This window comes from Amblyraja radiata, chromosome 5 (genome assembly GCF_010909765.2).
Source record: "Amblyraja radiata isolate CabotCenter1 chromosome 5, sAmbRad1.1.pri, whole genome shotgun sequence".
Taxonomy (NCBI): Eukaryota; Metazoa; Chordata; class Chondrichthyes; order Rajiformes; family Rajidae; genus Amblyraja; species Amblyraja radiata.
In genome coordinates, this window is record NC_045960.1 from 33064048 (window position 1) to 33081312 (window position 17265).

Sequence of the window (17265 nt, forward strand, 5' to 3'; positions counted from 1 at the left end):
TTTCCCAGTGGAGGTGTAGAGAACCCTGACCCAAAACGTCTATCCATTCCCTCCACAGATGCTGTCTGACCCGCTGAGCTCCTGCAACACTTTGTGTTTTGCTCAAGATTCCAGCATCTGCAGTTCTGCATGACTCCACTTAGGTGAGGCAAAGACAGTTTGCTCCACATTACCAATAATGTTTCTGAATTATTTAAAAAAACATATTAGATCGACAAGTTATTTTTTCAGTGACATTTTCAATTAACGATAAATTGTGTTGCGGATGTGTATGCTGCATTGAGTTAGATGGACACTGTCCAAACCTTAATACTGAATAAAGATCTCACAAGTTCATCCCAATAATTTAACCAGGATTGGAATATAAACCCAACAGATGAAACAATAATATACCAAGCCGTTGCATCAAATTATTTTCTTATACTGACCTATTTCCTATTTCAGAAGTAATTCATTCTGCTTCCTTCGATCATGTCATAATGACATGATCGAAGGAAGCAGAATGAATTACTTCTGAAATAGGAAATAGGTCAGTATAAGAAAATAATCATATATATATATGTATACATTATATATATACATATATATACATTACACACTAACTTGGCACTGGAAAGGATGTTTTGCCCGATCTCCTTCTGTGGGCTCTTCTGTTTCCCTTGAGCTGCACGACTTCTCTGTGCCAAAGTATTTCTTCCACTGCTCTTTTTTATGCTTTGCCTGATATTACCAAGGTTATTCATTCTCTTGCTTTGGTGATGATTCAGTATCTGTGTACCAAAGCCAAAGTTCCCCTTTTGACAGTCTATCAAGGAGATTGGTAACGGCTGTCCAAATTTCGATCACGTTTAGATTTTATGCCAAAGTGACATAAAATAGTGAATGATCTACAACTGAACAAAATGGAAGTGCCGAATGGTGGCATATTTTGCACAAAATACACATGGCTCTTGCAGACAGAGACCACCGATTGCTATATTTGTAAACGCAGCCCCCAATGTTCTTGGAAGTTCGATAAATAGGCTTCTTCCTCAGTTTTTAAAGATTCATCTGGAAACGCCTTTGTACATACAGAGGATAGAAGATCTTGCTGCGGTTCTATAGTCTGTGTCAAGGAGTCACGATCCTCTGAATCTCTCCTAATGCACAATGCAGATAAGCTCAGTCTACCATTACTGAGGTCCCAGTCTAAATCTGCCTCCTCCATCTTTTCATATAGTTTTTCATTCAGCATCTTGCTATCTAATACAAGAGGACAACAATCAACACCATCCATTGGAGGCTTTTCGGCGAGTTGAAACTGCGACGTATAGTTACTTTGTTCTTGTTGCTGTGGCATTTTTGGCAGATACGCTCTCTCACGCTGACCATCATTGCTCCCTGTCGCCCTCGTGTTTGAATCATTCGTAACAGATTGCGACAAGTAACTTGCCTGCAGCGGATCATCTGTCTTTCTGTCTGGTGAGAGGCGTGGTCGTTCATTTTGTGGGTTTAGACGTGTCTCTACTGCGAGAAGGCCATAGTCTGGACGATACTGTGCTCCTTCAACGTTCACAGGCCCTGACGGCAGTTGCGATCTGTATCCCAATTGCAGTGGTTTTCTGTAATTCCCATTTGGCAGCTGGATGCTTTGCAACTGCTGAGGGAGGCTGATGTTCTCTGTTGCAACGTCGCCATGTTGAATTCCTTCATTTACAGTTGAGGGACCATTTTGTTTGGACTGATCAGCCACTGGAACACTGCGCTCGCTATACACACGGTTTTCTGTTGCTGGATTTTCTACAATTTGAGATTTGTACACATTTCTTCCATTTTCTGTTGTCAGGGGAATGGCTTTCCATTCAGTAGCAGAAATGTTGCAAACCTGGGATGTTAAAGGGACTTTGCAATCATCAGCATCTTTACAACCATATGATGATGCTTCCTTGTCCCCCTTCTCCAGAATCATAACATTAATGGTCAGTAATTCAGGTGAACAAATCAAGAATGTCTTATTTGATTGGCAATCCTTTTGCAGCTGAAAAGAAAAGATAAAGTTAAGGGCTTGAAGTTTAGCTTCAAACAAACCATTTAATGTTCAATCATTTATATTTTAGTATCATTCACACACACATGTACAGCTGGCACAATCTATTTGTCTTTGGTGCCTTTGCACAGAATCTTGGTTCACCTTGATGAGAAATTAAGGTACCCGCTCCCCACAGTTTTCCACAGATGATGTATGTAGATTTATTTATTGAAATCATATTCTATGTCGCTCTTCCAGGGAGATGCTAACTGCATTTTGTTGTCTCTGTACTGTACACTGACAATGACAATTAAAGTTGAATCTGAATCTGAATCTGAATCTTTGTACTTGAACTTCCAATGTGTCCTACAAGCTATTAAGGGTTTTAAGTTAAGATTCTTAAGAGGAAAATCTAGAGCAACAGCTTTTAAAGATGTATTCAAGATTTGCTGCATGAACCAAATTTTAGATAATAGCCCTCCAAAATCAAAGGCCTAAAATATAGTTTCATGTTCCTATATAGGCAACTGTGTTCTGATGGGGAGGGGATTTTGATCAGCTCCTTTCCAAATGCTCCTTCTCCATTTTCGAATAGTCAATGACCAGGGATTCACAAGAGATGGTGAGGAACACAGCACTTTAAGTAAGGTCTCAAAGCTCAATATAATTGCAGCAAGACTTTCTTACTCTTGTATTCTCGCTTATAATAAAGCACAACATACTACCCATCTTCCAATTTATTTGCCACACCTGTTGATTTCCTGAACTTTCTGCACCACCACACCCAGTATGATGTCTCTGCATGCCAATCTTTACTAATTCTTCATCATTTAATATTTGTTGCCATTGAAGATGAATAACGTAACCTGTGGGCCCCATAGCAGAAGCGTCCACGTCGCGGGGCTGTAAACTGGAAGTATCCTGAACTGATTCTGCTACCACCATCATCTATTGCAACAAGTGATGGCTCTCACTGAGTGTCGCTGGAAGCTTGCGGACGATGACAGCGATGTCAACATTTGAAACATGGAAGATGGACACGAAAGAAGAATCTAACCTACATTATTCTCTAAATCCGCTTTTGTCCTTCCCCCCCTCACTTATATCAGCACACTACTCAAACATTTTCCACCAGTCATGGAAAAAATCTCCAGATGTGTCCAAATCTAGTTTACCCATTACATTATATATAGTTGTTCCACATTACTTTGTCCAAAACTGTTATTCTTAAGTGAATAACATATTACTTTCTTCTGTTTGAAGAGCAAATATTTGCACTATTGTCTATGCTGTTGAACCTACTATGAACAAGTTATTTGTATATTCCCTGCTGCACTGGTTTAAAATAGGCTTCCTTTAGTAAGGTTCACAACAGTTCCATCGCAGGAGTCCATAGTAATAAAAATAACCTGTCAGAAATTCCTTACCAGATTTATAGGTTGCTTCTGATCTCTGGCATTCACGTATTTGTACATAAAACAGCAAGCCAAAGCAAAGATAAACATAAAAAGGAGGACTGGCACGACACATCCAAATAGAATAATTTTAACCATTTGTTTTGCTGGATCTGTCAAATAAAGAGGAATAGGCAATGAAAAATGTACAACTACACTTGTAAAAAGTATAAAAGTTCAGTATAAATCGAGTGAACGGAATAGATTTATGATTTAGAAATAATGACATTGCATCAGAAGTGGAAGAATACGAAATAAAACAACATGAAACCTCAGAATCAGAGGCTGAACAATTGGGAAGATTTGCAATATGTAACATGCTGAAGGAACTCAGCGGGTCAGGCAGCATTTGTGGAGGAAGAGGACAGACAAGTAGACAAATGTCACCTGCCCACTCCTTCCAGAGATGCTGCCTGATCTGCTGAGTTCCTCCAGCACTTCGTGTTTTGCTTAAGGTTCCAGCATCTGCAGCTCCTCATGTCTCCAAGGTTGCAATATAATGGAATACTATAGAAATTAAATGACAAAAGGGATGATGATGGAAGATGAAATAGATGAAGAAATAAACAATTGATCAAATGAAAATTTAAATGAGAAGACCCACTCTATTATCTAAATGTTTGAGCTCAATGTTAAGTCTGCAAGCCTGAGGTGTCTCATCAGAAGACGAGTTGCAGTTCCTCCACTTACATTGACTTTCACTAGAACAAAGTGAAAAGATAACAGGCAGAGTAGCCTCAGCAGTGATGATATAAAGAATTGACGTTTCAGGTGTGAATTTAAATAACAGATGACTGGAAACTTAGAGCCACCTGAGTGAAATGATTGAGGAGTTTGATAAAGCAACCATTAGAGTAGAAAGGAACTGTGGATGCTGGTATATACTAAAGCAGACGCAAAGTTCTGGAGTAATTCAGTGGGTCAGGCAACATCCCTGGAGAAAATGATGGCTGGCATTTCAGGTTGGACCCTTCTTCAGAAGCAGATGGAATCAATGGTGGGGAGCCTGGTCTATGTGATGGACTGAACTACTACCACTGAAGAAGGGTCCCGACCAGAAATGCCACCCATCCATTTTCTCCAGAAATGCTGCATGACTCCAGCACTTTCTGTCTATAAGCTGTCATTTGATCTATTTCTTGTGATTCTAGTGCAGTAAAGATCACACCATGAGCATTGAACATAGACATAGGAATTCTGTTTTTGTCATTTAAATTTTTTTAGTGTGTGTTAAAAGTTTGTGTAAATGTTCTCCGGTTTGTTTTATGTGGGGGGAGGGGGAGGCCGCGGGGGTCGGGGGAAACTTTTTTCAGTTTAACTTGAAGCCCCACCGCGGACCGTGGACTTAACATTGGAGCTGATCCCTTGCCTGGGATCGCTCCAACCATGGCCTGCGGACTTACCATCAAGAGCTCACAGTATTGCGAGAGGCTAGTCGGGAAGCTCCAATGACACAGAGGCTCGACCAGCCCCGACCCGGGGTCCGATCGCCGGCGCGGGGGAGCTGACATTCCCCCCGATGCAGGAGCTGATCGCCCCGATGCGGAGGGCCAAAACGCCGCCGGCTACGGGAGTCAAGATTGTCCCGTCAACGGGGGCTCGAGGCCCCTGACCGCGGGAGAGCATAGAAGGGAGAAGATTTGAACTCTTTTTCTCCTTCCATCACAGTGCAGAACGTGGAGGAGTCACTGTGGTGGATGTTTATGTTAAAATGTATTTTGTGTGTTTCGTTGCTTTATATTTGTATGACTGACTTGGCAAATGAAATTCCTCATATGTTGCAAAACATACTTGGCTAATAAAGTATTATTGTGGGTACACAAAATTGCTGGAGGAACTCAGCGGGTGCAGCAGCATCTATGGAGCGAAGGAAATAGGCGACGTTTCGGGCCGAAACCCTTCTTCAGACTGATAGGGGGTGGGGAAAGAAAGAAGGACAAAGGGAGGAGGAGGAGGAGCCCGAGGGCGGGCGGATGGGAGGAGACAGCTAGAGGGTGAAGGAAGGGGAGGGGGGGAGGGGACAGCACGGGCTAGCCAAATTGGGAGAATTCAATGTTGATGCCAAGGGGACGCAAGGACCCCAGACGGAATATGAGGTGCTGTTCCTCCAATTTCCGCTGTTGCTCACTCTGGCAATGGAGGAGACCCAGGACAGAGAGGTCGGATTGGGAATGGGAGGGGGAGTTGAAGTGCTGAGCCACCGGGAGGTCAGGTAGGTTATTGCGGACTGAGCGGAGGTGTTCGGCGAAACGGTCGCCCAACCTACGCTTGGTCTCACCGATGTAAATCAGCTGACATCTAGAGCAGCGGATGCAGTAGATGAGGTTGGAGGAGATACAGGTGAACCTTTGTCGCACCTGGAACGACTGCTTGGGACCTTGAATGGAGTCGAGGGGGGAGGTGAAGGGACAGGTGTTGCATTTCTTGCGGTTGCAACGGAAAGTGCCCGGGGAGGGGGTGGTGCGGGGGGGAAGTGAAGAATTGACGAGGGAGTTGCGGAGGGAGCGATCTTTGCGGAAGGCAGACAGGGGGGGAGATGGGAAGATGTGGCGAGTGGTGGGGTCACGTTGGAGGTGGCGGAAATGGCGGAGGATTATGTGTTGGCACGGCAAATACAACACATAATCCTCCGCCATTTCCGCCACCTCCAACGTGACCCCACCACTCGCCACATCTTCCCATCTCCCCCCATGTCTGCCTTCCGCAAACTCCGCTCCCTCCGCAATTCCCTCGTCAATTCTTCCCTTCCCCCCCGCACCACCCCCTCCCCGGGCACTTTCCGTTGCAACCGCAAGAAATGCAACACCTGTCCCTTCACCTCCCCCCTCGACTCCATTCAAGGTCCCAAGCAGTCGTTCCAGGTGCGACAAAGGTTCACCTGTATCTCCTCCAACCTCATCTACTGCATCCGCTGCTCTAGATGTCAGCTGATTTACATCGGTGAGACCAAGCGTAGGTTGGGCGACCGTTTCGCCGAACACCTCCGCTCAGTCCGCAATAACCTACCTGACCTCCCGGTGGCTCAGCACTTCAACTCCCCCTCCCATTCCCAATCCGACCTCTCTGTCCTGGGTCTCCTCCATTGCCAGAGTGAGCAACAGCGGAAATTGGAGGAACAGCACCTCATATTCCGTCTGGGGTCCTTGCGTCCCCTTGGCATCAACATTGAATTCTCCCAATTTGGCTAGCCCGTGCTGTCCCCCCCCCCCCTCCCCTTCCTTCACCCTCTAGCTGTCTCCTCCCATCCGCCCGCCCTCGGGCTCCTCCTCCTCCTCCCTTTGTCCTTCTTTCTTTCCCCACCCCCTATCAGTCTGAAGAAGGGTTTCGGCCCGAAACGTCGCCTATTTCCTTCGCTCCATAGATGCTGCTGCACCCGCTGAGTTCCTCCAGCAATTTTGTGTACCTTCGATATTCCAGCATCTGCAGTTCCCTTTTGAACAAAGTATTATTGTGATTGTGATGATGACAAATGATTTTATCTGAAGTGAAACATACTGTAATAATGACCATTATTAAGGATAAAGGATTGATGAACAATGCTTACACCAAATGGTATAATTTTAACAGGTATGAAAATCCATGAGGGGAGAAATTCAGAGGTGAGATAGAAAAGTTTATAACAAAAGTAGAGAACTTTTATTAATTTAACAACAATAAACAATTTATGTGTCCAATGTATAGTTGGAATAAGGTAAGCTCCACAGACCAATGGAAAAGATATTGTGCTGATTCACGAGAATGATACCAAGAATATGGGTTGGTGCAGAAATGGATAAAATGAAGACATGATTTAAGGAGTTTTCATTATCATCTTGAAGTATAATGAAAAATCCTTAAATCATGTCTTCATTTTATCCATTTCTGCACCAACCCCTATTCTTGGTATCATTCTCGTGAATCAGCACAATATCTTTTCCATTGGTCTGTGAAGCTTACCTTATTCCAACTAAGGAAATTTGATAAAGCATTAACAAAAAAGCAAAGACTCAGCATTATTGCAAGAAGAACAAATACAAAGTTAGAAACAAATGATATGCATAGAAATATTAGATTTAGGTATATTATTCTCAAATGGACCAAGGTACAGCGAAAAGCATTGTTTCGCATGTCATCCAATCAAATCAGATAATATTGCACATGAATACAATCAAGCCAAACTCCAGAACAACAGGTAGAGTGAAGGGAAAGACACAGTGCTGAATATAGTTCTCACCATTGTAGTGTAAAAGTTCTGAGACAAAGTCCAATGTCCATAATGAGGTAGAGCAGATTCGGACAGTACCCTACCTTGTAGAAGGACTATTGAGAAGCCAGAAAATAGAAGCTGTTCCTGAGCCTGGTGGTGCGTGGTTTCGAGCTTCTGCTTCTTTTGCCCGAGGGGAGCGGAAAGGGGAAGGAATGCCCGGGATGGGGCAAGCTCTTGGCTGCTTTTCTGAGACAGTGAAGATGGAGACAATGGTGGGGAGCCTGGTCCGTGTGATGGACTCGGCTACATCCACAACTCTGTCAATATATGATGAACATTTGACGGCACTGGGCCTGTGCTCGCTGGAGTTTTGAAGGATGATCATTGGAACTGATCGAATAGTGAAAGGCCTGGATAGGGTGAATGTGGGGAGGATGTTTCCACTAGTGGGAGAGTCTAGGACCAGAGGCCATTGCCTCAGAATAAAAAGACGTACCTTTAGAACGGAGATGAGGAGGGATTTCTTTAGTCAGAGGGCGGTGAATATGTGGAATTCATTGCCACAGACGGCTGTGGAAGCCAAGTCAATGGATATTTTTAAGACGGAGATTGACAGATCCTTGATTAGTAAGGGTGTGAGGGATTATGGGGCAAAGGCAGAAGAATGGGATTGAGAGGGAAAGATAGATCAGCCATGGTTGAAAGGCAGAGTAGACTTGATGGGCCGAATGGCCAAATTCTGTTCCTAGAACTTATTAACTCTGCAGAATACAGAATGATTTAATGTAAAGGCCTAATAATTCCCTTCAAAGAAATATCTAAAAAGGAAACTGTGAAAGCGGCAAAGATAGATAGAAGAGCTAATGGGATGCCCGGGCATAATGGTCAGCATTGGTTCCTCTGCGCTGTGATTTTCATGAACGTTGCATATGTTTAATATGTAATATTACAATTTTTTAATAGTTTCTCGTTAAAATGGAATTCTCACCTTTTGGTGTTGTTGTGCATTGAATTTCAGAAGGGTCACTTCTTCTCAAAGAGGAATGTTCCACTGACCAAACAGTCACACAGTAAGTGGTGTCATGTTCCAATGTGTCCACCTTTTTAAAATCACCATTTTCCAGGTAAGTGCGCTGAAAGCATTAAATATATAATAATTATTTTCTTTAAGTAAATATTTCATACAGGAATTTAATTATTCAGATTTGGCATTGAAACAACATAGTATAGATTAACGCAGATTTAAACCTTCTGTACCGACCCTCGCCAGTTGACAAACACCTGTACATATGAACAAACGATTGGGAGAGAGGCGGGATGGATTTGCCAGCTGCTGCAGGCATATTCCCCCATGTGGGAACTCCCTCCACAGCTGCGTTTCTCCCTTGCAAACTGTTCTTGTTATATCACAGTGCTCAGGATTCTTAAAACTCTTAAAAATAGTGGAGTCAGGGGATATGGGGAGAAGGCAGGAACGGGGTACTGATTGGGGATGATCAGCCATGATCACATTGAATGGCGGTGCTGGTTCGAAGGGCCAAATGGCCAACTCCTGCACCTATTGTCTATTGTCTATAGGATTGGAACCTTTCGGTCCATCCAGTCCACTCTGACATTCAATCATGACTGATCTATTTTTCCTTTCCAACCCCATTCTCCTGCCTAACCTTTGACGCCCTTCCTAGTCAATCTCCGCTTTAAAAATACCCAATGGCTTGACCTCCACAGCTGTGTGGCAATGAATTCCACAGATTCACCACCCTCTGGCTAAAGAAATTCCTCCTCATCTCCTTTTATTCTGAGGCTGAACCCTGCTGTAACCTTTTCTTATAAATGCAAGAAAGAGTACTTGTAAAGACCTCAGTGCACGACCTCAGTGTATGACCTCTGCTGGACTAATATGATTGTACATTATTATCAACATCTACTAGTGAATGAGTGGAACAAAATGACTGCTTTACATAGTTAGCACATTGCCAATGTCAACTGAGTTTAACTTCGCCTTTATCAATATTCAGATCCATTGAAAAATGCCATTACGATAATATACAAAATAAAACTCTCTCTTACCGATTTATTTATCTTTCTGTCGATGACAAGGATTTCAAATTTTAATTCATGAAACATTTTAGTCAGTGGAGTAGATTGATGTAGATTGTACTGCCATTTTTTGGGAGGTGTCAAAATGATTGTGATGGAACAGACCCCAGCTTCCAGTTTTACTTTTGGGGAAGTGAAGATCGCTGAAAGATAGCAAGTATTAAAATCAACATTTGCCATTTCAATCATAACTCAGTAACAGGTACACAAAATAAGAGCTGAAGAAACGTATGCCATTAATAGTCCCGTTGATTTATTTTCTTGTGAAACAAATTTTAGGGTTAAGTCTGTGTTTTTACTCTCAGAACAGGACTTGTTAAAGGGCGGCACGGTGGCGCAGCGATAGAGTCATTGCGATAGGGACCTGCGTTCGATCCTGACTACGGATGCTGTCTATATGGAGTTTGAACTCTCTCCCCGTGATCTGCATGGGTTTTCTCCGGGTGCTCTGGATTCCTCCCACACTCCAAAGCTGCACAGGTTTGTAGGTTAATTGGCTTTGGTAAAGAAAAGGTACATTGTCCCTAGTGTGTAGGATAGTGTTAAGTTTGTGCAGGGATCGCCAGTCAGCATGGACTCATTGGGCCGAAGGGCCTGTTTTCACGCTGTACCTCCAAACCAAACTAAACAATTAATTTTTCAAGAAATTGTCAGGGGAATTAACCATTATGTATAGACCTAGCTTTATTCTCCCTATTTTCAGTTCATTGCTTTACTGTATTTAAAGCAAGTAAAACTACATTTAAAGCAAGCAAAAAGATATGATGATAGTTAAACTCCGTCATCATGCCAAATTCATAATTGGGATTAATGTAGGATTGGAGAGGATGTGCAGTTGACGATAACTGTTTCCAAGGGCTCGTTTCCCTGCTCATGACTCAATGACTCTTCCATAAATACATTATTTCAAAATAAATAAAGATTGAAATGAATGGAAAAGCTTGCTGAGCCGGCAAAGTCCTCTGATAAAAGAGAATGTGCTTCCTTGCCAAAGACTCACATTTAGTGTACATTTAATCAATAATGCTGAGTTTTCCTTTGTTTCCACACTGTATCACTCTGAGTTTTACAGCGTGGAAACAGGTCCTTCGGCCCAACATGCGGGGACTTACTATCAGGAGCGGGGTCCCTCGCCGCGGACCCCTGGAGGGGAGTTTCGACCGTCCTGCAGTCTGCGGTGCTTCTGGCTGCGGCGCAAACTTTAAATCTCCGACCGCCGACCTGCGGCCTACACCAACTTGAAGCCACGGTCTCCGATGGGGAAGAGCCGATTCTGGACTTACCTGGACTTTTTACCTTGTCTTTTTACCATCTGGACGCCCGCAGCGACGGCTGCGGAGGGTTGAGGTCCCGACCACGGGGGAAAATGGAGGAGGACTGGCCAAATTTTGTGCCTTCCACCACAGTGATGAATGCTGTGGTGGATGTTTGTGTTAAATCTTTTGTGCGTTTTTGTGTGTTCTTTATCAATGTACTGCTGCTGGCAAATTCATTTCACTTGCACTTTATGTGCAATGTGACGAATAAAACTGATAGATTGATTGATTGATTGATTGATTGATTGCCCACAGCAGCCAACATGTCCCAGTTACACTAATCCCACCTGCCCGCATTTGGTCCATATCCCTCCCAACCTGTCCTATCCATATACCCAAAAATGCTGGAGAAACTCAGCGGGTACAGCAGCATTTATGGAGCGAAGGAAATAGGCAACGTTTCGGGCCGAAATCCTTCTTCAGAATTTCGTCTGAAGAAGGGCTTCGGCCCGAAACGTTGCCTATTTCCTTCGCTCCATAGATGCTGCTGCACCCGCTGAGTTTCTCCAGCATTTTTTGTGTACCTTCGATTTTCCAGCATCTGAAGTTCCTTCTTAAACACTATCCATATACCCGTCTGTTTCTTAAATGTTAGGATAGTCCCTGCCTCAACTACCACCTCTGGCAGCTTGTTCCATACACCCACCACCCTTTGTGTGAAATAGTTGTTGTTGCTTTGATTAAAGAACTGTACCTTCAGATTCAGGGACAGCTTCTTCCCAGCTGTTATCAGGCAACTGAACCATCCGACCAACTTCTAGAGAGCAGACCTAAGCTATTACTGTATGTACTTTATGAGGGACACACGGACTATCTTTGATTGGACTTTATCTTGCACTAAACATTATTCACGTTATTCCCTTTATCATGTGTCTGTACACTGTGGATGGCACGATGAGAATCATGTATTTCCACTGACTGGTTTGCGCACAACAAAAGCTTTACCATGTACCTCAGTACATGTGACAATAAACTAAACATTACCTACTAAAACTGTAAAAGGAGAACGATTGAGAAATCTATTCTTTGTTTGTTTGCACTAAATGGGCAATAAAGAATAGCATGGGATGCTCAATGTCAAATTTGAATCTACTGACATTAATCAAAATGAATTTATCACAAATAGTACACAGTGAACTCTTACTCCATGTGCAGATACCCTTTGACGTTTTGAAGGAATTTAACACAAACTCATGTTATCCGTGTATCTGCCTTTAATAAATGATTACTTCTAACACATGACGATTAATAGTGCATATGTAGAAACTACTAGATGAATAAACATGCAACTTGTGTGATGATGTTGCCTAGAGTGTAAGAGGCTTTTAGAGTGACATGGGTCACGTGCAGGCAGATGAGATTAGTTTATCGCGGCAGACATTGTGGACTGAAGGAGCTGTTCTCATGCTGTACTTCTCTATGATCTCGGAGGAAAGAAAGTGCCAGGACAGGAGAAGTCACTGCATTTCGTTTGATATTTTGAAACCAAAGTAGCATTTGCTCCATCACTGGCATCTATGTGAGTTTATCAAGTGTAAAGTATTGCTCATTAAATCAAGCTTAAATTGAAATGTTTCAATGCTTTTCAGAATTAAATATAATGGATTTATCACAAATAGTACACAGTGAACTCTTACACTGAAGCCGCGCCGCCACAGTCTAGTGGCGGCGCGGCTCTGGCTGCAGCGGCTCTCCGGCAGTCCTGTTTGTTTTGTGTTTTTTGGGTTGTTTATTTTCGTTTTGGTTAGTCTAGTTTTGGTTTTTAGTTTGTGTTTTGGGGGGGGGGGTTGAAACGGGGCTTGCTGTCTCTCCCTGCGGGGGAATGCGACTTTTTTGTCGTATTCCCCTTCTCTGCCTCCGTCTGCGCTGAGGCCTAATGGCGGAGCTGGCGACCTCGAGGCTCAGGAGGCAGAGCCAGTCAGGACTCGCACTGAGCTCGCTCCCGTGAGGACGGCCCGGCTCGGGGCTGGAACAGGGCTTCCGTGAGGGGCTGTGACGGCCGGCCCGAGGAAGGAACGGTGCTCCCGTCGGAGTAGCCGAGCTCGGGGAGGTACGGCGTTCCCAGCACGAGGGAGGAGCGGCGCCCGGTCGGGGCGGCCTGGCCCGAGGGAGGAGCGGCGGCCTGGCGCGAGGCTGAGACGGTGGCAGTACTCACGTGAGGGCGATCCGGCTCGGGGCTGGAACGATGCTCCGGGGGCTGGGACGGCAGTTCTGGCGGCGGTGGCCTGAGACCGGGGGTTCGGCCGCGGGCCAGCGGCTGCGTCAGCAGGTCTGGTGAGCGGCAATTCGACTACCCCGGGCCGCGGTGTTTGAGCCGCGAGGACAGGTTTTAACATCGCCCGGGGGGTATCGCCTCAGCGCAGAAGGAGAAGAGGAGGGAAGAGACTGCAGCCCTAAGACTTTTGCCTCCATCACAGTGAGGAGATGTTGGGTGGACTCACTGTGGTGGATGTTAATATGTGTTTATTGTTGTTTTTTATTGTATTGTATTATATGTATGACTGCTTAAATTTCGTTCAGACTTCGGTCTGGATGACAATAAAAGGCTATTCTATTCTATTCTATTCTATTCTATTTATCAAGATTTAGACTGAATCACTAATTTTACTTTGGTTATAATAGCATGGAAGGTGGCGTGTGGCAAATATGCCATTGAATTTTAAAGCAACCATGCTTTAGACATGTCTGATATTTCTACAGAGGACTATCATTGATATTGGTCGCGCATTTATTGTGGGCTATTCAGTCGCAACCAAATCAGCAAAAACCTGTATCAGTAATCAAGTAACACTTTCTATGCTGACAATTATTACACAAGGAAATAACTCTTAAAATCAATATGAATAACTTTGTTTGAATTGCATTGGAACATTAAAGATAAAGAACCGGATATGATATTGAATCATAAGGCGGGGATAATTTAAAAGTCGCTACAAATTATATACAAAGCTGTTTTTGTGCAATTCATGTCAATTTTCCATGAGTTGCATTCAGCTGGGGAGATACAAAGTATTGTACTTACTTTCCATTTCTGGATTGAATCTTCCACTTTTAATCCAATTTGAAAAGCCTGCTTCCGAAACAGACCTTACCCTGGCATAGTAATGTTCTTTGTAATAATCCGTTTCATTTGAAAGGTCACAATATGTTTTTGTGATATTCTGGCACTCAGCTTTGATCTTCCAATCTTTTTCTCCATACCTGATTTAGAAAATCACACAATTAATAACCTTGGCAAATACCGCATTTGTAATGTCACCCCCGGTATGAGGAAGTATGAAGAGTATACTGGGCCACCTGCCAGTTAGATACATATAACCCACAGGATCAGTGACACATGGCTGAGGCTGAGTTGCATAAAATCATAGATAGGGTGAATGCACAGAGTTTTTCCCTCTGTGTAAGGAAATCAAGAACTGGAAGGTGTAGGTATAGGTTTAAGATAAGAAGGGAAAAAATTAATAGGAATCCGAGGGGCAACTTTTTCCACACAGATGGCGGTGGGTATATGGATGAGCTATTATAAGAAGTAGTTGAGAAGGATAAAACAACAATATTTAAATGATATTTGGACAGATATATGGATATGGGCCAAATGTGAGCAAGTGGGACCAGTTTAGATGGGGCATCTTGATCGACATGGACAAGTTGGGCTGAAGCATCTATTTCCATCCTGTAGGACTAATACTGGTAGATAGTAGATCAATCAGAAGAGTGAGTAAATATTAAAATTATGGGAATGTGCTTATGACACTTCACTTACAACAAATTTCTAACAAAGCAAGATGACGAATCTTAAAACTACCGTGGAAAAAACAACATTACAATTGACATGTTCACTTTTAGGTTGTCAGGTAGATGTTGATTAAACTGAAAATGCTATGTTCAAAATTATCAAATGGGATCAAACTGCCTCCAAATCTCAGTGCAGGTTATGGGTATTAATTTGAGAGGAATATTGAATTAAGTTCCAAGGTATTTAACCTTTATAATCTCTGTTTCAAATACCCAGATGGAATAAAAGGGAACTATTATCAGCACATGGGTTTTTTTCCTTTGAGTGGTTTATACCATAATCAAGAAAAAAAATGAACTTGCTCAGGAAATAAGAGGAAATTGCTGTGATTACATGGACTGAACATGGTAATTAATCTAAGCCCACAAACGACATTTATAATTAGCACAAATATAAAATTTTAAAATCACCAACAATTTAAGTCCTCCGTTATTTATATACTTCACATCCAGCATAAAATAAGAATATACTAGAAACTCTCCCACAGATGCAGTTTCATCTGCTGAGCGTTGCCAGTATTTTCTCTTTTATTTCAGATTTCCAGCAACAGCAGTTTGTTGATTTATTTCAATTCCAAAGCTGAATTCTAACAATTTTGAATCTCCCAATGAAGGTTCTTTATCTCCCATGGTATGATAAAACTACCAGAACAGATATTGGATGTGTTGGATATGGGGCAAACGGACTCTAATGGGCCTGTCCCACAGACGATTGTTTGTGCGACTACAGGCTACTGCCGCAAAGTTTTCAACATGTTAAAAATGTTTTGGCGACAGTGGCTATAATTTTAGCTGCAGTAAGTTGTCGTAGGTTGACGTAGGTTATCGCCAGGTGTCGTAGGTGAACTCCATTAAAACTAGTCCCTGGCAGTCGCCTAAAGAGTCGCCTAAGTGGATCAGGCCCATAAAGAAGATGCTGGCTTAATACTCAGTGGGCGGCACAGTGGCGCAGCGGTAAAGTTACTGCCTTACAACGCTAGAGACCTGGGTTCGATCCTGACCTCTGGTGCTATCTGCATGGAGTTTTATGTTCTCCCCATGATCACATGGGCTTTCTCTGGGTGTTCCAGTTTCCTCCCACATTCCAAAGATGTGCAGGTTTGTGGATTAATTGACTTCTGCAAATTGTCCCTAGTGTGTAGGATAGATAGGGTGATTGTGAACACCACAGACTCGGTGGGCCTATGTTTCCATGCTGCATCTCTAAATTGAACAAAACTCAAGTTTAAACTCATGTTCATAAGTCATAAGAGGAGAATGAGGCCATTCGGCTCATTATAGTGATTGAGACATCCAAGGCATTCAAGGCACTTAAAACAATACAGCGAAAACCAGACATGATATTTTCAGTCAAATTAGAGCAGCAGGGGTTGAGGGTATAAATTCAGCTGAACAAGACAAATTTAGGGCATTTTCTGCACATTGATGTAAAATATCTGTGCTACTTCAGCGTTTAACACGTGGGTCACTCAGGTAAAAAATCCTACGAGAACTTGCAACTGCAAACATGCTATTTAATCTTTTATATATTTTCACATAATCCCACTGTGTCACTGCAAAAAAAGAACTTCACTCCAGTGGTGTCTTTCTAATTCTAATCCTTTCCAAACACATAATACAAGAAGCACCACATTTAAAGTGAACACTGACAATTAAGGCACTTCTCATCCTTCAGAAGTTGAAAGTACAGGATTTAAAGACAAAACGATACTCCAATATAGTGGATCAAGGCAGCTTAAAAAATCACATTTCACAGCAGCTATTGAATATAATTTAATAACAATGAAGTCTGTTTGCACAAGGCTGAATATTGTGGTTAACCAAACCAATGTAAATTCCTCAATAAAGATGCTGGATTCAATTTTATGAATAATTGAGTTAAAATAACTCTCACTTTCCACTCATATTCAGTTTGTTTTTCAATCATGGCACTTGTTAAAAACAGTTTCGAGATTTGCTAAATTACATTTCTCACTGATTCATTTAAAAAAAACATTAAAAATGTAATAATTAGAAGGGACACATGGTGCAATGAGGTTCAGTGCACACAACTTCAAAAAGTACATTGGAATCAGTCTTGGATCATGAGATGATTTATCGTGCTATCTGAAGGCAGTGACCTTTGCAAAATGGACCTGGGGAATTCCATTCAGTCACAATGTGGTGAATAAATGTACAGTTTGGTACAGAGACAGAACAGGAAGCTACTAAAATACTTAATTTGAAAAAAATAAAATAATGACATTAATTTATTGAGGATGTTAGGGAATATCCAAAAAACAATGGTAGCACACAGATATATGAAAGTTTAAAAAAAGTTTTTCATTTCTAATCTGGATGATCACAAGTCTTTGGGATAAGTCGATGTAGAAAGTTGATGGCACAGATTGGTGTTGATTGAGAGAG

General features: G+C 42.6%; 1 protein-coding gene across 1 annotated transcript in view; it reads right to left on the reverse strand.

Moving 5' to 3' along the window:
* Nucleotides 1-557: 557 nt before the first annotated feature.
* Nucleotides 558-17265, reverse strand: part of LOC116973171 — a 36365-nt gene continuing 19657 nt past the window's right edge. The window contains exons 3-7 of the mRNA XM_033020974.1: nt 14087-14265; nt 9719-9891; nt 8637-8781; nt 3436-3575; nt 558-2017 (exon numbers count right to left, since the gene is read on the reverse strand). Of these exons, the coding sequence (XP_032876865.1) occupies nt 974-2017; nt 3436-3575; nt 8637-8781; nt 9719-9891; nt 14087-14265 (1681 nt within the window). The 3' untranslated portion in view covers nt 558-973. The remainder of the gene's footprint in view (nt 2018-3435; nt 3576-8636; nt 8782-9718; nt 9892-14086; nt 14266-17265) is intronic.